The sequence below is a fragment of the Catharus ustulatus genome, chromosome 1 (assembly GCF_009819885.2).
Source record: "Catharus ustulatus isolate bCatUst1 chromosome 1, bCatUst1.pri.v2, whole genome shotgun sequence".
Classification (NCBI taxonomy): Eukaryota; Metazoa; Chordata; class Aves; order Passeriformes; family Turdidae; genus Catharus; species Catharus ustulatus.
The window spans coordinates 107,215,338-107,236,328 of NC_046221.1; the positions used below are offsets into that span (position 1 = coordinate 107,215,338).

Genomic DNA, 20,991 nt, shown 5'->3' on the forward strand with positions numbered 1-20,991 from the left:
AGAGAAAACTACATTATCCCAATATATCCACCTGCTGTAAATGAACAGCTCACAGATATTGACACTTAACAGATTTTCCCATATATGCAGGTGATGTGATACTCTGGTTCATTGTACAACTTGAGCTAAAAGGTCATCACTGTCCATCACTGCATGCACAGGGCACCTTTTCCCAGCTGCACTCCCTGTGTGCAGTGTGTACCCCCACTCCTCCCTGTGTACCAGGATTCAGTGGTTCAAAGAGCAAAACAGTTCAGCTCACTGAAATGGCATGAAAGTAGTAATTTTTCTGCATGCATAGTGAGTTTAGGCATTTTTTTCCTTGTGATTATTCTCATGTGGTGATAAAAGGAATGGAGTGGATATCATCTGTGGATGGAGATGAAGAGCAAAACCCTTCACATCTCAGTGAGCTATTTATTTGTCTCCACTTTGTCCTGACAACCTTAATTAACTGTTTGAAAACACCTGCAGGTTTTTTTGTGGTTTTTGGTTTTTTTCTGAATTTAAAGAACTGTTTTATCCTAGTGAATCTGCAGCAAAATTCTGAATTCCTGTCATCATGATTGATCCTAATAGGTAAGTGTAGAATAGGGGAAAAGAAAGTAAATACAAAGATACAAATTCACAGGAGGAAAAGTGCCTAGGAATTATTGTGTTATCCAAAACTTTTTGGGCAGCAGCAGAAACTTAGGCACAGGTTTTCCACCCCCCAAGGGTCTGGGCACAGCAGGCTTTGAAGCTCTTGCAGTTTGACCTTCCAGAGCTATTAGATTGGCTTGCTTGCTTGAAAAGCCAGCTTCAAGCCAGAGCCTGTCCCTTGAGTCCTTCTACTGCCTTCTATAGGGCAGCATAGGCCATGTAGTTTATAGTCCAGCTCCACAAAACCCAGTTTTAATTTTTTAATATCCCCAAGAGAGCTATCTTACAGAGAATAAAGAAAGAGAGAAAGAAGTAGCCCATGCCAAAATCTAGAGGTAGAAGGAATGGGATTTCCTCTCTGCCTGTCTCCTCCTACCCCAAAGGAAGCAGTTTTGTGGTTTCAAATATTTCTTCTCATATGCAATGGAAAGGAACATTGAACTGAGTTGTGGAGGAGAAAAATCAAAATATTAGATGGTGACAGTCAGAAAGTCATTTTGAGAAAAATAAAGGACTTCTTTCTCCTTTTGATAGTGTTCTTAACTAAAAAATGAGACAAGTCACTCTGAAGAGAAGAAAAAAATGAAATATGCCTTTTTAGGAAACACTGAAATCAAATAATTCAGCGTAACAAAAATTATACCTTTTCCATTCTTTTTTTACAAGTGCTTACTAAAGTGGGGTGAATTTATATGCATATGGTTCACTTCTGATGAATTCTCACTTGTCATGGGACAACACATTGTTGGAAGCTTTTTGGTTTGTTGCAAAAGAAATTATGGTATACCTCAAATGGAAATGCATTACTGTTTTCTTCAGAAAAATCTAAAATAATTCAAATAATTTTGAAGGCTAGGATTATTTAATTGATTAAACATTATGAGAGAATTCCTAACACTGATGGTGTCTTTTTCCAGCAACGGGCAATCTAGATTGTAAACTGCCCAGTGGAGAAGCAGGAATCATTTGGGACAGTATATGTTTTGCTTTCCTCTTGCTGCAAAGAAGAGTCTTCATGAGTTACTACTTCCTTCACGTGGTTGCAGATATAAAAGCTTCTCAGATATTAGCATCAAGGTAACGGAAAATTTAAAAGGAGTTAAATTAAACAGCTCAAAGCTCTCATGGTGACAGTGCTTACTTACCATTTACCATAGGTAGCACCAAAACAGTGCTTTAACAATCCATGCCAAATGCATAATTGCAAACCTAGCTTTGACACCGGAAAACAAATTAATTAAGAATCTAATAGAAATTAAACCTTAAATCTTAAGGTTAAATCTTATTTAAATTAAATCATTCTACCAAATACCATCTGCTGCTCCTGTTAAAAGCTCTGAAATTGTGTTGCAGCATTATCTCAACATCAATGTGCATGAGAGAGAATGCCAGAGTTTCTAAGTCTTGGAAAGAAAATATTCTGCTGTCAGAGCCTGTTTGAGACAACTGTCCTTAGAAATCTCGTCTCAAGAAATGTCACAGGAGGAGAAAGACGGGAAAGTTCTTACATCTATCTTGGGAAGAAAAGGGAATGCTCTTGGGAAATTTCACATCACTGAACACTGACTAGTTTTGGCAAGGAAGTGTTAACCTCATTGGGCCTGTTACACCCCAAGCATTCACTCATAGCCATCACTAGCACAAACATTCTTCTGGTTTATAATATGAAGGCAGATGAGGAATGAAATGCTGGCTTTAATTTCCGTAAGGTTTCTAAGAAATTACTTTTGTTAATATTGGATTAAATGTACTGCAGCTTTTTTTTTTTCCTCAAAAGACATATGGACATTGATAAAAGGGCAAAATATGGCTTGCATGTAAAGAAAGGAGGTTTTTATCTTCCTCTTCCAGGGATCATTTTAAGGGGATATGTTTAGGTCCCTGCAATAAACAAAATTCAGGACTGTAAAGAGGGCTATCAAAAGACCTACACCTCCATCCCACATCAAATTTGGCTTTTGTTCTGGAGTGAATTTCAGTGCTGATGCCCAATTATGTTGTCATGGCCTTTTTGCACCTCTTTTGGTTCACTGGGTTCACAGTGAAAAAACATAAAGCAAAATCATAATATGTCCTATATAGGAAAATGTGCATCCAAAAGTAAAGAGTGGACTTCTGAAATTACAGTTTTTCCTACTAAATTTCTGACAAAAGAAAGGCTTTAGATCTAAGCTACTTCTCTGAGAGAGACTTTAGGGCTTTTAAGAGCCTTCAAGAGCTCAAGTGTGAACTAGGAAGAAAGGCCATAACATTCAAATCAATGAACTGATTACATTTCTAATGTAGTGGGGTGAAAAGCCATATTCTTTTTGCATACCAGAAACTTGCTCAAGGGTTTGTATTGTCAGATTGAAAGCACCATAGTTTTCAGAGGGGAAAAGTGAAGCTGAGTCTATGCTCACCATGACCCTGGATAAAGCTGGACCTTGCTCACAACTTCCAGGAGGACTGAGGCAGGTGATTATAATGCTGAAATGACTATAAAGAAATCCTCAAGGTGTGCAAGAAATCCTTCCTCAGCCTTGAACCTACTTCTGTTCTGTGTTTTGAGGACTAGAAACTGAAATTCTTGAGCAGTTGCTAGAGGAACGTACAGGCTGAGTAGGGTTCACATTTGGCCCCAGACCTTGAAATTACTGTCTGTAAAGATGTTACTATTTTAGAGTTTTACTATTTTAGATTCTGCTTCTTTCAGGCCCCGGATTAGTTTTGTTTGATGCAGATAACGTCATGTATAGAGGGAACATAGAGTCCTCTATGCTTAGTTGCCATAAGGAAAACTTAGAAACATTTAACATGTTGTCTCTTTTTTTTTCCTCTGCCCCATTTCTGATGTAGGGGTGCTGAGCTTTTTCAGGCTACAATTGTCAAGGCTGTAAAGGCAAGAATTGAAGAAGAAAAAAAATCAATGGATCAACTGAAAAGACAGTATGTATTTAATGCATATACATATATACACACACACATTTCTATGCATATGTATGTACATATTTAACTGATTTCTGGTGTTTATCTAGCACTTTCTTTGATAGAAATACTGGCTTCTAGTATTTATCCAGCACTTTCTTTTATAGAAATTCTTTACCATTATTAGAATTTTGTTCTGTATATCTGTTATCGTACTTCTGGAAAAATTTGTTGCATGACTGCTCTTTCTGTTTTATTTGTGGTTCCTCCTGTAGTGTTTAAGCGCAAAATATATATTTACCTTCATTGAAAATGTTTGCATTCAGTTTAAGTGTCCTGGAGATACTTTCTCTTTATACAGCCCATAAGTCACTTCAGTTTCTCTTGCATGCAGCCAACATGCTTCTTTGGTAACTGCAGAAAGTTTTCAAAGCTTCCTTACTGTGATGCATAGAAAGCCCTAACTGCTTCCTAAGTAAATGTCAAAGCTCACTTACGACAGCTTCTTCCATCCTGCATAACAGAAAAATCATCAGAAGATTGTAGGGACCATTTTTTCTACCTATATAGAACCACAAAATCATAGAATTGTTTGAGATGGAAGTGAAAATGTAAAGGTCACCTATTTCAAACCCCCTGTAATGAGCAAGGACATCTTCAAAAAGATCAGTTTGCTCAGAGCCCCATCCAGCCTGACCTTGAATGTGTCTGGGGATGGAGCATCCACCACCACTCTGGGAAACCTGCTCCAGGTTTTACCATCCTTGTTGTAAAAGCTTTTTCCATATAGCCAATCTAAAGCAATCCTCCTTCAGTTTAAAACCATTTCTCCTTGTCCTTGCAGCAGACCCTGCAAGAAGGTTTGGCCCCATCTTTCCCACAAGCTCTTTCCAAGTACTGAAAGGCTGCAATAAGATCTCTCCAAAGCCTTTTCTTCAGGCTGAACAATCCTAATTTTCTCAGCCTCTCGTTATAGGAGAGGTGCTCCATCCTCTAGTCACCTTTCTGGCCCTCATCTGGACTCTCTCCAACAGGTCCATGTCCTTCCTGTGCTGGGATCCCAAAGATGGATGCAGCACTGTGAGTGGGGTCTCACCAGAGCAGAGGGTCAGAATCCCCTCCCTCACCCTCCTGCTTGTGCTGGTTTGGAGGCAGCCTGGGACACAGTTGGCTTCCTAGGCTGGGAGTGCCCATTGAGGCTCATGTCCAGCTTCTCATCCATCAGCATCCCCAAGTCATCCTTGGCAGGGCTGCTCTCAATCTGTTCATTCTCCAGCCTGTGTTGATACCAGCAGTTGCCCTGACTCAGGTGCAGCACATTGAATTTGGTCTTACTCAACTTCATGAGGTTCTTGTACACCAACTTCTTGAGCTAGTCCAGATCCCTCTGAAACACATCCTATCCTTCAGCTGTGCCAATGGCACTACACAGCTGAGCGTCATCTGCAAACTTGCTGAAGTTGCACTTGTTCCCACTTCATCCCCAGACATTTAAAATAGCACTGAACCCCCAAGGGACACCTCTTGTCACCGAAATCCATTAAGACTAATTATCTTAAAGGGTGAAGATGTAGTACAAGCAGTGCAGGAACAACCAAGTCGCTGGTTCAGAGTGGCAAGGTTCAGGAAAAGCACTGCATTAGGTAGAAGTCTCTTTTTTTCTCAGTGCTTCAATTGGTGTGTTGTAACTCTTGACAATGATTCTTTCAATTTTAAATGATAATAAGGTAGTTAAGTGGAAGTAGGAAAGCAGTTGTGATAGCAGGAAACCCAGCTCTCACTGACCACAGAATGAAAATCTATGGTTGGTCCTTCCAGCCAGCCCCTTCAAAGCAATGTAACTCCTTTGTTTAAGGGCAAGTTTAACAACAGTGTGGAATATTTCCCTTAGAAGTGTTACTGAGTGTGTGTGTGCATGTGTATGTGTGTGTGTAACACGTGTGTGTTGTTTCCCAGGGTGGATGAAGGCATAAATCTAATAAGATTCTTCCTTTTGCTAGAATGGATCGCATCAAAGCCAGGCAGCAAAAATACAAGAAGGGTAAAGAGAGGATGCTAAGCATGAACCAGGAGTCCTCAGAGGGGCCAGAGATTCGGAAGGTTTCTGAAGAAGACGATGAAGGTACCATTAGCTACTCCTGTAGTGTATTTGCTGTTGAGCTCTAAGGATCTGATAGATCTGCTAGTTGTACAAGTGATAAATTGTTCTTGAAAACTGCCAGCATGTAACAACATTGCAGCTGAGTATCATTTTCAGGCTCAATTCAGCCAAAAAAATCTATGTTATGTACTGTAACTTGGTTTAGAGAAAATGATTTGCTTTAAGGATACTTTTGGTTAAGTTCGGGCTGAAAAGAGTCAGAGGTTTGTTTTGATAAAAGTCATTATCTATAAACCACAGTTTTACAAATAGGTAGCACCAATATTTTTCCAGCAATGTTTTCTGAATGCTGTTCTGGATTTTTTTCAGTCACTGAAATGTTTGTGTGCTTTTAAACGTTATTTAAAATCATGGGAACAGATAAAATCACACATATCTAGTGCCACATTTCCAGCATTGACCTGGGATCAGCACTTACATGGATTTAAAAAATTTTGGAGCCTGAAATGTAAGGGGATTTGAGAGGAGGGAAATTTTTTTCCTCTTTAAATTACAGTCAACTGTGACAGTAAACACAAAACCAAACTTTTTGGCAGTTTTAGAGTGGAATGCTGTTTTAACTACTGCATTTCTGCTTAGTAGTCATGGTTTTGAATTATTTTAATATTAAATGTATTCAGTAGACCTGAGATCTGATGTGCTCATGAAATTTTAGTTCTTTTGAGAGAAATTAAAATTTATTAATCAGTGTAAGAAATATGTTTCTCATTTTGTAAAATTAATATTTGAACATATTTTATTTTAGGAGATGCAGACAAAGAGAAAGCCAAGGGCAAAAAAAAGCTGTGGTGGCGGCCTTGGGTTGATCATGCTTCCAGTAGGTTTTCTCAATCCTCTTACAAATACATGGATTTAACCCTTATATCCTTGACCAGAATGAAGGCATTCCCATATCCTGTTTGTTTTATGCCTGATTTTGTGATTGTGACTTGATAGAAGGCTTCGGGCTTTTTTCAAAAGGTTTTTTCTACTTTTTCAGTCTTCAAAGAATTTAACTGTATTTTGAATTTCTGTGTATTGGAAGCATAGCTAACTCATGATACTTTGAGCATTCTTAAAAATATCAAATCAGATAAAAGAATAATGTGTCTTGATCTCAAAGGTTTAAACTCCCTGATACTGCAGAGCTCAATATATTTAAAAATGTGAATGTGAAAGTTTGCCAATGCATTCTAAGATTAGTCATAATTTCTTTTTCATATACACATATAATACATCCTTTTTGTGGTTCATCAGTCATTCTAGTATCAACTGTAGAAATCTGAGTAAAGCAGGAAAACTACTCCCAGAATTAGTCTGTGTAGAGCTCAGCTCCATCTCTCTGATGACACTTTAATGTGTCATTGATGCCAGTTGTTTTCCATTTTTTTTGTGTTTACCTGAGAGAAAAATATGTCTAGCCTTGCGCACAAGAAATTATTAGCATGTGTCACTTATATAATTGGTGCATTAAGATATTTTAATTTGGCTGTAGCCCAGCCCAGTCATGTGATAGAGTTCTTTGCTATGTTGTGGATTAGGTAGAACAGGAAAGCTGAGTAGGCTGCAATCTTGAATCAGATGTCCTTCAACTGGATGTTCGTTGAAGGAAATCAGACATGAGCTGTTTAGTAACCTCTGAAGATGTGAAAAAATACTTAAATGTAGGGCACTGATCAGAGCTAAATCATAGAAACACAAAATCACAGATTGTGCTGAGTTGAAAGGGACCCATCAGGATCATCCAGTCCAGCTCCTGGCCCTGCACAGGACCATCCCAAAGAGTCACACCATGTCCCTGAGCACATTGTCCAAATGCTCCTTGAACTCTGTCAGCCTATTCTATTGTTCAGCCACTCTAAGTCTCAAAAACTTCTTCCTGATATCCAACCTAAACCACCCCCAACTCAGCTTTATGCCATTATAAACATGAATGTCTATATTGTGTTTGGTCATTTAGTTTAAGAACTACTCCAAGTCGCAATTTCGCAAATCTACATACTGCTTCATTTATATGTGTATTTATTTATAACTTCAGCAGACATGTATTTGCCAGCAGTGTTTACCACAACGTGGTATCTATTTCTATCAAGTCACAAGTAAACTGTGCCTCTATTTTTGTTTTTCTAAAGGGCACACTGCCACTTTAGAGAGACCTATCCTTTTCAAAAACCTTATGAAAATAAAATTCTCGTCCCATAATTTCATTAGAACAAACATGACAAAACAGATAAAAACTATGATTTATGAGTTTTTTCCATAGAATTTCAAACTATGGTGATTTTGAAGGAATGGGATATGGTCTCTTGTTTATTCACCACTGTTGTATTAAGACAAATTGCACAGAGAGATATTAACTTTGGCTTTTACTTATTTCATCCCCATTATTTAATGTTCTTAGGTGGCAAGTTGCATTTTGGTGTTTAAATATTGAGCATTCTTGAAGTTATTGCTGCAATAATGCAAAACCTTGTGGGAAACATCACAGACCCTGACCCTACAACCAGTGCTTCACTGCCATGTGAGTTGCATCCACACTCAGTGTGACATGGCACTGGCAGTAGGTGTTCACAGGCATGCAGACTGGGAACAGACTGATATTCCCCACTCATTCTTTTGGAGGACCACTGTAACTGCAGCATTCTGCAGCATGTAGCTCTTCATCTCAGTAAACGAGTTTGTGAGAGTATATATGAATACATTGAAGTCATTCAAGCTTGAAGTTTTTAATTTAGATTTTTACTGTTATTTTTATATCACTTCCTCTAATTTTATTGTGCAGAAAGAGACCTCATTTTGTGTATCATAGCAATTAAAACAGTCATGAATTTGGGTCTGAGTAGAACAGATAAAAAAACATCAATGAGGATTTCCTCATTGGCAGTCACTCACAATCTCCCTTGTAGGGAGGTGTGGCTCCTCCTGTGCTTGTGGTTTATTTTTGAAGTCCTGCAAAGATCAGCAGGAGTTAGGACCAGATGAGATTCTCCTGGGTCACACAATTGTGTCTGATGTAGTGCACAAGGTGGTGGCTGCAGCTGTGCTGGGGAGCTCTTTCCCTCTGGGCGCAAGCAGACGATGAGATCGTGGTTTCTCCTGCATGGCTCCTCTTCTCCTCCTCCATCTATCTCATCCCACAAGGAGAGTCTCTATGTCCCTTTTCTCAGTGGGAGGAAGCCACATTTTGCAGTCCAAGAGGGGTCTCCCAAGTCCAGTCTGGCCATGAATTGTGTTACCAGTAAAACTTGGTCTCTTCAGGAAGCCTTGTAGGTGACTGACACCACTTGCTCCATTTTGATGTGTGCAAGAATGCATTATTGCTATTCAATCATACCTCTCTCTTGAGCTGTAAAAGGGATGTAGCTGCTACATTGGAGTGCCCCCTTAGATACACTTTAACCTAAAAATTTTGTAGGGAGATCAATGTAGATTTATTTGCTTCCAGATCAGGCATTCCAAGCCTGACTGAGTGCTACTCTGAGCCTTTACAGAGCTGCAGTGCTGCAGAGGTTTTCCCTAATGTCAAACCTTACCCAGCTGATCTTCTGCTTTCACAGTTTCTGTGCTGACCAACTTTTTATGAAAGAGAACTGCAGACTACTGTCTCTTAAAATACTTTCATCTCTTCAATACATTTTAAATGGGCCTCCTTGGAAGGCTCAGCACCAAAAAATTCATTTGTTTCATCCAGGAAATTTCCAAACTTTCATTTCACCGCAGTGCAACAATTAGAACAGTTGAAGTGGACTCTCTGTCCCTCTGCAGGGCATTCATTGATGCTAAAAATTGTAAGTGGGGACATGAGGCACAAAATTCCCTCCTTGAGGGAGTTTTAGACGGCAAAGTTATCATCCAAAAATCAATTTTGGCAAATTTCACAGCCTTACCCTGAGGTTTGTAAGTAATTATATGTGATCGTCTGTGCACACAGGATCTGTGTATAATTCATGGTATGATTGAATTACAACAACTATTATTTTCCAGAGACCTGTAATGATGGATAGATATCATTTTATATAAATATGTATTCCTCCATATATCCAGATTTTGTATATTTTAATCTTAAGTAACTGTTCCTTCAAATATTTCAGCTTAAATGTGGCAATTAATTACTAGTTTTCACTGCTGAATGTAATGCTGTGATTTTTATTTTTCTCTTGCTCATTACCTTATTTTTATTTCTTTTTTTCCCTTGTTTGTTCATGTAGGCCTGTTGCCATCTGAGAAATAAAAACATTGCTTCTGTTCAAGGATATAAGGCCTAGCTTAATCACTGTGTACCTATGCTGTATCAAGGTTTCAGAATCTTTCTGAATCCACGGGCAAAAAATTGAAATTCGTTTGCAATCATGTTAATAGAATCCAAGTGATTTGTTTTAAACAAACCAAGGTTTTCCATTACTTCATCAGACTAATACCATCCCATTGCCTAGTTTCAAGGATTGCCTCAGTGTTATAAAGAGAAATTCTGTATTTTTTGTCCAGTGGTACTTTTCATGTAAGTTCATTTACTTACCTGCTGGGCTTTTTTAAGTCCCTCAAATAATCATAAGTCCCCAGTAAATTTAGACCTAATTGTAATTTTTCTCAAAAAATGTAGCCTTGTAACTTGATAAACTTCAATCCTTTTCCTTATGTTTTCTTCTTATAGGGATGCTTTCCTTAGTTCTTATATAGTTCTTATTCATGCCCAAAGTATTGTAGGCCAACATCAAATAAATGGCCTGAGATATTGTCATCTCTTGCTTCTTCTCTGTTTTCACCTCTCCTGATTATGAATTTTTAAATAACTGGCTACCTGTTCATAGGTGTTGGGGGAGTTGAGAATAGAACCTTTAAGAAAAGTAAGAAAATATTTTGTTTCACTTAGTGGTCAGAAGTGGAAATTATTATTTGTTTGAGACGGATAGTGAAGAGGAAGAAGAAGAGGAAAAAAAAGAAGAGGAAGAGCCTCGAAAAAAATCTGCATTTCAGGTACTTTATGGTAATTTTCTATCTCATTGACATCTGGAAAAAAATGTATGTTTCTCATAACACAGGCACATATGTTAAAGCTGCCAGTTCCTCTGAAGTAGTCCTGAAAATTATTGGAAAATTAAATTTCTTGCCAATTTAAAATGTAAGTTTGCCTTATGCTTTAAGCATTGCCAAATTCTTACCAAAACTATACTAGAGTCATATCTTCATTCACTTATGCCTGAAGATAACAAAAATGTAAAAAACAAATGTTAAGAACCCAAGCTTTACTTTTTTCTGCATTGCAATAAAGACAATTGAGGGAGACTACATCCATTTATTTTCTTTCATTTTTCAGGGCAGTGGTAATTAATATATTTGCATATTTAGTGCCAGACTGTGCTGATACAGGAGGATATTGTAATGGTAAAAAGATATTTGAGGTTTCCTATGTGTTTCCTCTATGTGGACTGGCTGGTGTTAGACAATACCAGATACTGAATACAGTGGCTTAAATGAAGAATGAGGATGAGGAACTTAGTGAAATACTCCTACATCTAGGATTGCTTTTGCTTTTATAAGATTAAAGTTTCCCTTGTGAAAGAATTCTTTGGAAATGCTGCAGAAATTTTTCAGGTCTGTAACTTCAAAAGCTTACTCAAAGAAGCAGCTTTTTCCAGCTGAGTATTCCCATCCAGATGCAACCTCACAACACTGCAGAACTGGCACATTGCAGAACATTCAACCCAAGCAAGAGCAAGAAGCTCCCTCCGTGCTTTTCTATTCCCTAAGCCAAAATCTTTCAAACAAAGCTGCCCAGGCAACATTACTGAATTACAGGAAGAAATGGTTTATTTAACTCATTAATAAACTGTGTCTTTGGTTTATATATTAACCCTACGTTACATTGCCAGTTGGTTGCATTTGTTAGTATGCATGGTAATGACATGAAAAAAAGTCTGACCTTAATAAGGGCAAAATAATCTGGATCAAAATCATATGATAAGTAAGTTTTGTTTTCTAGTATTGAACTATTTTTTAAAATATATTTTGCATTTAACTTACTTTGGACCACAGAAATGGCTCATGACTTTCTAGGTCATTTTTCCTTCTGGTTTTCATGCAGCTATAGAGGAAAAATTGCATTATTGCTTCTGCTGATTTTTTTTTTTAATTTGTGACAGCATTTTGTTCAGATGTGCTGATGCCAAGCACTGAGTTAAAGAGTTTTAAACTTGAGGTTAGAAGTTAACAAGATTTTTTTCATTCATGCTGGGATTTGGGTTTTTTGTTCATCTCAGTCCTGAAACTATTTGTTTGAGGATGGAAGATCTGTTCATTATTTCAAAATTTGGTCTGATATTATGGATAAGTGGCCTGTTCTGCAGTATGAGCAATATGAAGATGCTGAATGGCTTTATATAAGCAGAAATTTATATAAAGCAGAAAATTTATTTTCATCATTAAAGGTTTGTTCATCCTATGGTCATCATACTTTCTTCACCTGCCATCATCATGCATAAGGTCTTAGTAAAAATACCAGCCAAGTGAACTTTGTTGTAGATTCTGTTAAAGAATTATTTGATTTTATTATCTTTTTTTCAGTGTAAATTTTGTGCACTAGTCACTTCAAGGGTTGACTTGGAGATTTGAAATATGAAAGAATGCATGCAGTTAAGAGTCATATTACTGAAATTTTAATGTGACCAACATAAACAATCTTTTTCTCATATTGAAGTTTATGAATGTAAATTTGTTGTTAGTATTCTAGATACAGTAATTAAAGAGATACTTTTTATTAATATTTTCTGCTTTTCTACTAACTACTCTTGCCTTGTCCTTCTTTATAGAGAGCTATTGGAAAATTTGCTTCAGCCATTTTAGCCTTGCCAAAGTCTATCATTAAGCTACCTAAAACTATTCTTCAGTATTTAATCAAAGCAGCAAAGGTACTTGACATTTTGCAAATGCTCAGTATGTGACCCACCCCATAGTTCCCAATGTATTGATGTAAACCTCTGTCCTCATCTGCATTTTTCTTCTTATATGAATTGATTTTTAAAAAGGATGACAGATAAAGTCTCGTTCTTAGTAAATGCAATGCATTTCATAATTTTGGAGTGGTCAAATCACAACCAAAGTGGTGTATCTTTTTTACATGAGACCTCAGAGGAAAAATGCAGACACAAATTCTCATTTTCTTTTGATACTGATTTACAAGATGATCACATCGAGTTGCATGGATCTTGTGGACATAGTGATAATTGATCTCAGAAAGCTGGTGAAAGGTTTGCCAAACACACATTCTGCTCTGTTTTTATCTCTCTACTCTTCTGGCCTTTATCATCACAAAACAGATTTGTGCGTCTTCCTTCTTGCCCTGCTTGAATTCATTTAGGATTTCCTAACCTCGGACACTCTGTATCATTTTCCACTCCATATACAACATGATTTCTGTAAGGAGTGAATGTTACAGATTGAGAATACCTGCTCCAAAGCCTAAAAGATACTAAACTGGAGGTTTGTGCTGTTGTAGAAATCTAAACCATTATGTACCCATTATGCTCTTAAAATACCCACTGCTTAGCATAGGTAGTTACATTAAATTTATAAAAAAAATTCCCTTTCTTAATTCTCGTTTTCTACCCCCTTTCCAAGTCAACCTTTTAGCTCTAATTTCTTTATTCACACTATAATTGTGGCTAGTGTGAAGATATTGGTAGTTTCTGACTGCCAGGAAGGTAATATGGTGTTTATAGCTTATTTAATTTAATTTAATAGCTTATTTAAGTATCACCATTCCCCCAGATCACCTTCATTAGAAAACATGTATTACAAAACAAAGGGAAACCAGGACCTCTCATCCCATACATTTTCTCATGTGGTACTTGTTTTGAACAACTCAGGCATATTAAAAAAATGTACAGACTTTGAGAGATTTGGAAGAGGATCTTCTTTTCAACAGTACCAAAATAATTTTCTTTATTTTCCCTTTTAAATTAATTTAATTTCAGTTTAATAGTTTTAAAAGAATACTTCAAATGTTCCGAAGCAATTTGCATAGGAAAATTTTTAAAAAATGAATAAACTAAATAGAAATTTTGGCATTCTGTCCTATAAGGGGCAATTCCAGCTTCACTGAGATACACGTGTCCTTGTCATCATCTGCATGTTTGTGCTGTGAATTAGACCTGTTTTGTTAGTGTGCTTTTTCAGCCTCTTGCCTGCATCTGTGTGCTTCCCTGCCCTGTCCCTGTTAGCAGCCTGTGTTGCTTAGAAATAGAAGACAATTGAAGATAATTACCATTTTTCAATGAAAGCATTTAAATGAGCAGAAGAGCATCTTTTGCATTAAAAAGTTGCTTTAGTTTTTGTTCCTTTTTTTCTGTAACCTTCCTTCACAGCTGAAGCAGAGCTATTTAAAAAGTTACTTTCAGTGACTTTTTTCCTTTTTTTTTATACCCCCACTGCTATATAATTTATAAAGATTTTGAGCCAATTCCATGCTTCATGCAGTCACATAGGTCAACAGACTGTTGATCTGAGTGAGTGCTGTGAGCAGGACTTTGTCCCATAAAATAGCCTGGATAAATAGGTAAGTATTACTGTATTTATTTTACAACTGGAAAAACAGTAGCAGAAGGATTCAGAAGTGACTTATCTGAAATAACAAAGAAAGGCATTGTTAAAATCAGGAAGAAATGTGAGGAATTCCTGACTGTCAGTTTTGGGACTATGTATAGATAACAAATCTGTAAACATTACACTGGGACCTACAGAAGGGGAAAAAATATCTAAGCTGTGAAAAATACAGTTATCTGTACAGGGATATCTCCACATCTTTTGATGTTTAATTAATGGATTGCAGCACTTTCTCAAAAAGTTTTCTTTGCTCTGCATCTTGCCTGTAAAATGATAAATCAAGAATGCAGAATTGAGAGATTCAGACAAGGTAGCCCACATGCACAAAAAGATATTAATTCCCAAAGTTCAGAGCATGAATTTTTGTGGGTTCTAATGAAACCTGGGTCACCCACAAGTATTTTAAAATTTGTTTTTACACTTACAAAAATAGTATATGAAAACTCAGCAGATCTACAGGGAAGGTGTTTGATTTGGATTGAACATATTTCCTTGCCCCCACAGGTCTGAATGTATTTACTAAAACTATATAATTCTGCTTGTGGCTTACTCTATGGCTTACTTTTAGAATATGAGGAACCTAGACATAAGTGAGCTTTTTCCTTCCAGTTTGTCTATCAAGCCTGGATAACTGACCCTAAAACAGCTCTACGACAGAGACGCAAAGAGAAGAAAAGTTTTGGGAAAGAGAAGCGAAGGAGAAAAGGATCTGGGGATGGTAGGAAACCTTTTCCATTCTAAAAACCACAATATTAACTATTGCCTGTTATTCCTGGTCATGAAAGGCAGATATGGTTTAGCGGATAAGTGTTCTCAGTGCTGACTAGGAATTGAAAAAATGACTGGCAGCCTTTCCCTGCAGCAGCCCATGGCAATGTCAGCCATAGCCATGTTCTTCTGTTCTGCATAGCACACTGAGGGAGGTAAAGGGGAAGATGAGATATATGTATTTTCCATGGAGTTGCAAGAAATGCTCAGAAATTTTGGTGAGTAGGAAGATTGAGTGCATTGGAGAAACCATCAACTACGAGAAAACATTTGCGGGAGTACTTGCAATAAATTTATAAAGTAAATAACCTGGTACTTAACAGCATTTCTTCAGAATATAGGAGTGTAAATTCCATGTGTTCAGCCAGAATCAGGCAGAGAGAGGACATTACCCTTCTACTCTCTCATCTCCTAAAAAGGTTTATCTTTCTATCCAGGCATTTCTAGAGTTTATCAAAGTCACTCTTTTCGATTGTAAGGTCATGTGCATTCCCAGGGAATGGTGTTGAAAAGCTATTTCATGAGAGAGTTCCCAAACAGCTGTAGTTTAAGTGGAGCTGTAAAAAAAAAAAAAAAAAAAAAGTGAGAAATAGCCGCATGTTACTTATTTTTGCCATGTTTCCTATATTTTTTCCCTAAGAAAACTTGAGTTGACACCTGAAGAAGAATATAAAGAAAGGTTTTTCACTTTCCATGTTGCTGTCACTGAGGACCTCAAATATCCACAACCCCCTAAATTCAGTGGATAGCAAAAAGAAAACATACAAATGTTGATTGGGCTTTGCTGTAAGTGTAAAATCATTTATACCACTGAAAAATCCACCAGTTTTTCTCCATTTTTTAGCTAGAAAGTAGAAATTCAAAAAGGTTTTCTGATCAGTATAGATGGGGAAAAGAGGAGCCCATACAGGCTTAATCAGCTAGACATTTCCTCTGTTTGATGTCTTCACGTGTCAAAAAGAAGGAGTTGTATAATTTGGATTCTGTCGGTGAAACTGTAGCTAGATAGAAACTGGATTAGATAGAAGGAGGATCACTTTTTTGCCCTTCATTTCTGCCTGTGAATCTACAACTCTCTTCTGCTACAGGCCTAAATAAACAATTGTGGTGTTGTCAAAACAACTCTGCTGCTTCCTGTCAGCCAGAAGGTCCCACTCAATTCCCTCAGGTTTGGTGGGCCAGAGGCAGGAGAAGATCAGAGTGCCCCTGCTCAGGTTGCCCTTTGCAGGAGATAAAGAAACGAGTGTGAGTCAGCAGAAGGTGAGACTGCTGAATGTGGCTAAGGAGTGACTGAGAAAGTATCTGGGTTTACACCAACAGATGATCTCCCTCAGCAGCCTATCTGGTAGAAAATATCACTGCAAATTACAAGAGAGGGATGGTCATCTGTGGACAAGACCTTTACGGACAGAGTTGTCCCTTCACTTGAGTGCTTTGGAAATGTGCTTTCTGTCATGGTGGTAGGTGAGGAACCAGTCACTGCTGCTTAGTAACTGCAGCATTTTCTAGCTTGAATGGCATTTACACCAGCATTTCTGTAGGTGTAACACTCACTGGTTTGCTCATTGTTTGCAGGGGGTGGCAATGATGCAGACTGCGAGGACAGCGAAGAGGAACCTGTCAAAAAGAAATCTGATGGACCAGGTATGAAGGCAGAGGGTTTCTCTGCTACTAAAATGTCATTGTGACCAGGGGCCAGTCACAGAGGTAGCATTGCAATGATCCACTCTGACTGATGCAGTAAGAACTTCCTAACTACTGTCAGATTTTCTATTGCAAGATTTACAAGCCTTAAGCATAGGAACTTCTAGTTCTGAACTATTAGCTACTGTACTGACTCTCTAAATACTTTAGCAAATACACCTGCCAGCTCAGAATTGATCACTGCTGTGTATTTTACTTATGGAGAAACTTAAACTAAGATTCCAGACCTGATTTCACACTGCCCTATGTTAAAAATCTCCATCGATTTTGAATGTGTTTTAGCAAGGTTAGTATAACACTTTTCTTGATACTTATCCATTCAGCAAGGCACAGTAATCACTGCTAAAAAAATTATATGTTCCTGATCTTGCACACTCACATTCAAAATTAGATTTAGGGTAGTTCTGTACAGCAGAAGAAATGACAGCATTTTTCAGGATCTTGCCCACATTCAAATTTTGCCTACAAAGAAATGTAATAGATCATAAATCCAAGCTTGGCTCCTGGTTTCTAACTGGAGTAAAAGAAAGAAACAGACTCTCCTTTTAAGTAAATCTTCATCATGGCTTACCTGGAGTGAGACTTTATCATCAAAAACTACTTTTTTTTCTCTATATAAAATTGTTTCCCACAGTTCTGGTTAGAATTGTGTCCCTGAGTGACTTAGAGGGTAGAAGAGGCTAAAAGGATGTGGGAGATACCATTTGTATCTCATGAGAGCAGCGGTCTCAAATAAATGAGCTGCATTGCTATGAGAACTGGGAGGGTTTTTTATTTGTTACTTACTGGCAGTGCAGTTATCTGTCTTAAAACACTGAAGTGAATCACTCAAATACATCTCTAGGGATGTACTGTTGGTGCTAAACAGGAGTTAGGGGAAGAAGATGGAGGTTTATAATTAATTTATCTTGAAAATAAATTTAAAGTCCTTTATATTTCTGTTGAAATATTTTCACTGTTTCTAGGTAAAATTTGTTAAAGAAGATACCTGGAAAAATTAGCCAGTAATTGGTAATAAGTCATTGGTATCATTAGTAACCTTAGATTGAAATCTATCTCACACTCTCAGACAGAGAGAAGCTTTCTCTGCACAAAGTATTTTTTTCCCTTTTTGAAGATGTTTAGATGCAATTGATCCTCAAAAGATTGTTTTCTAAAAATTCTGAAGAATAATAAAGATGCCAGAATAGCTACAGTGTCATTGAATATGTATGCTAAGACACCTCCAACCCAGGGAGAAAAATGACCTTTCAGAACAGACTGGAAGCACTTGGCACCATGGTGAGACCAGGCCAGGCCAGTGATGGTCAATAATAAAAATAATTTTAACCTGAGAGCAGTGACTTCTGAAGTCAGTAGCAGACCTTACATATCAGAGAGGAAGAGTGGGGGTTAAAAAAGAATATATGCTATATGTTTTTGTGTATGTGTGCTGTTCTCTTTTCATCTACTCATAATATTGTCTGGAATTCGAAATAATGAATTCCAAGGTAGTGAATGATCCTTGAAGTAGAAACAGCTTGACATTCAATTTCTAATGGCAGGATTTCCTTAGCTTCAAGACCTGCACATTGCATGAATAAAATTTAAGTGGATAGCTTATAAAAAATTCTACAATTTTAAATGACCTAGAAAAGGCCTGGATAAAAAAAGGGAAAAATATTATTGAAATAATTATATGACCAAAAGAAGGGTACAAAATGCTCTTATGCTCAGTGCTAGCAGATCAGTTCCATGGCATTGCTCAGGCAAATGGGACATGCTGCTACTTCAGCACCCACTCTCCAGGAAAGTACCACTAATGATTTTTTCCCATAGTTTCTCTCCACATAAATGTGCATGCAGCAACTCTGCCTGTACAGAGAAGCCTTTTACTTTATTATAGCTTTCCTTTTGCAGTCTTTGTAAGGAGCTGTGCACTCATTCTGCAGAGTTCTGCGTGCCATCTTGTGGTACACCTAAGAGGTGAGGTTGTTGAGAGCATCATGCATGGCAGATTATTGATAGTTTTCTATTATTTCTTAGGCTTACTCTAAAATGCATCTTGACACCCATGCCTCTGGGCTTTGGAACCTAGCAGGGACAACTAGCTCTGGAACTGGCTATTGGAAAGAATTTTTTTAGTATTTCATGGATTCATGGAATCACAGAATGGCTTGTGTTGGAAGGGTTCTTAAAAATCATCGGTTCCAACCCTCCAGCCATGGGTAGGGACGCTTTCTGCCAGACCAGATTGTTCAGAGCCCCATCCAGCCTGGCCTTGAACACTTGCAATACTATATGAGAACTCTAATGTGGTGTTCATGTTTGTGAGTGTATAAAAAAATAAGTTAAAAGTGCTGCTTTTTGGAGGAGAAATACCATTATTAATGCCAAATGAACTACTGAAATGAGAAATTAACTTGAGACAGATATGTTGAGCAAAATAAAGCTACTATTGTGGGTATACACCCATAAGTCTTATTCATGGGAAAGTGTACTGTTTTGCTAAAATGGTGCAAAAATAAAGTTTGATATATTATTATATATCCTAGTTGTGCTTGTTGATCTGATATCATCGATGGCACAGTGCAGCCTACTTAAACACAGGCTTTGAAAACAGTAAATACAGAGAAGTGTGATTCGAAGTCATGTGAGGTGAGATTCAAAGACTGTTTAGGCAGTCCAGACTTTAAAATGCAGCTTAGCAAGGTTCAAGCACAAAAGGCAAAGTTTGTGTAGAGAAACACAAGTAATTAGACACTGAAGAGTTCAGCTCAACACACTGATTAAGCACTTGTTCAGATCACAGAACCTGGAGATGTTTAATACTCTCAGGAGATGCCTGAATCTTTGGGTTTCATTTCACAGACCTGTGCATACAGTGTCCCTCTAAAATCAGGAACTGTATATTTGACTAATGCTTGTAGGACCAAGGACTTACAGGATGGAAAAGGGATTCCAGATGATAAGCTTAGGCATACAGTCAGGAAAATGGTCCAGACAGCCAAAAGGCCTCCAGCCATCTTCAAAGATTCCTTAATATGAGAGTTTCACAGCCTGGATTATTATTATTAGACAATAAAAAAAAAAATTAATCTCATTCCAGGCAAAAGTGCAATAAAAGACATTTGTGTTCATTAATTCTCTGTTGCTTTTGCTCTCCCTTAGATAATATCATCAAGAGGATATTTAATATCTTGAAGTTTACTTGGGTCCTTTTCCTGGCAACACTGGACAGTTTCACAGCTTGGCTGAACTCCATCTCCAGAGAGCACATCGATATCTCCACTGTGCTCAGGATCGAGCGCTGTATGCTGACCAGGGAGATTAAGAAGGTAACACCTTCGGTCTCTTTTGTCTGCTAATGCCATTTCCAGCTTGGTGAAAAATGAAAGGCTGTCTTTTCAGATCATGGCAGTAAGGAGGAAAATTATGAAAATGTCACATACATGTGCATTTTTAAAATAAGTCTGGATTTTTTTAGTGCTTGCTGGTTTTTAAATCCTTAAATAATAAATTATTTGATTTATTACTTGGACATAGAAGAAATTAAGGGGAAAGAATTCTATGACAGGTTGATGTAAGGTTTTGGCTGAAACACTTCTGTAGTATAGTGTGGTTCTGAAGGGACACAGTAGATTCAAGAAGGGAGGAAAAGGCTGGCATATTAAACAGCTCAAAAACTACCTCAATCTGCATATTTCACTCTTTTTGTAGATCAACTTGCACTGGAAATGACTGACAACATACAGGCATACATTTCTTCAGTGAGAATGGACCTATATGGTCCTTCACAAGCTAGCTGTATATTAGCAAAACCTCTTATTAGCAGGTATTAATGTCGTTAGTGTGACTAGAAATGTATTTAGATCTCCCAAATGCAAGTAGATGATACAACTCTTATCCTTTATGCCCAGCCTACAGTGGAGCTATAATGTAACTTGTGCCATCATTTCAGAGTCAGGATGTCATAATGGCACCAATATTTTTCACTGCAGAAGAAATACAGCTTGTACATAAACATACCTAATTTTTTTTTAAGTGTCAAATTTTGTTCTTAGATTTTTTAATTCTTTTTTTTCACAAAACATCAGATTTTGAGTATTGTAGTTTTGGAACCCTGTAAAGGACCAGAACTGGAATACTACAGATTATTAAAATTAGTAAAGGAAATACAGGTGATATTTTAGACTACTTTTATCATGTTAGGTGGAAAAAGTCTTTGCATAAGGCTTCATTATAAATTAGAA

At 37.4% G+C, this 20,991-nt stretch overlaps 1 protein-coding gene across 3 annotated transcripts in view; it reads left to right on the top strand.

The window, feature by feature from the left end:
* The window catches only part of PIEZO2 (piezo type mechanosensitive ion channel component 2), a 292,504-nt gene that overhangs the window by 241,453 nt on the left and 30,060 nt on the right, over window positions 1-20,991 (top strand). For all 3 annotated transcript variants that reach the window (XM_033069248.1, XM_033069239.1, XM_042779576.1), the window contains 9 exons: window positions 1,560-1,719; window positions 3,481-3,570; window positions 5,550-5,671; window positions 6,456-6,527; window positions 10,560-10,663; window positions 12,496-12,594; window positions 14,897-15,005; window positions 16,631-16,699; window positions 19,910-20,076. In XM_033069248.1, the coding sequence (XP_032925139.1) occupies window positions 1,560-1,719; window positions 3,481-3,570; window positions 5,550-5,671; window positions 6,456-6,527; window positions 10,560-10,663; window positions 12,496-12,594; window positions 14,897-15,005; window positions 16,631-16,699; window positions 19,910-20,076 (992 nt within the window). The remainder of the gene's footprint in view (window positions 1-1,559; window positions 1,720-3,480; window positions 3,571-5,549; window positions 5,672-6,455; window positions 6,528-10,559; window positions 10,664-12,495; window positions 12,595-14,896; window positions 15,006-16,630; window positions 16,700-19,909; window positions 20,077-20,991) is intronic.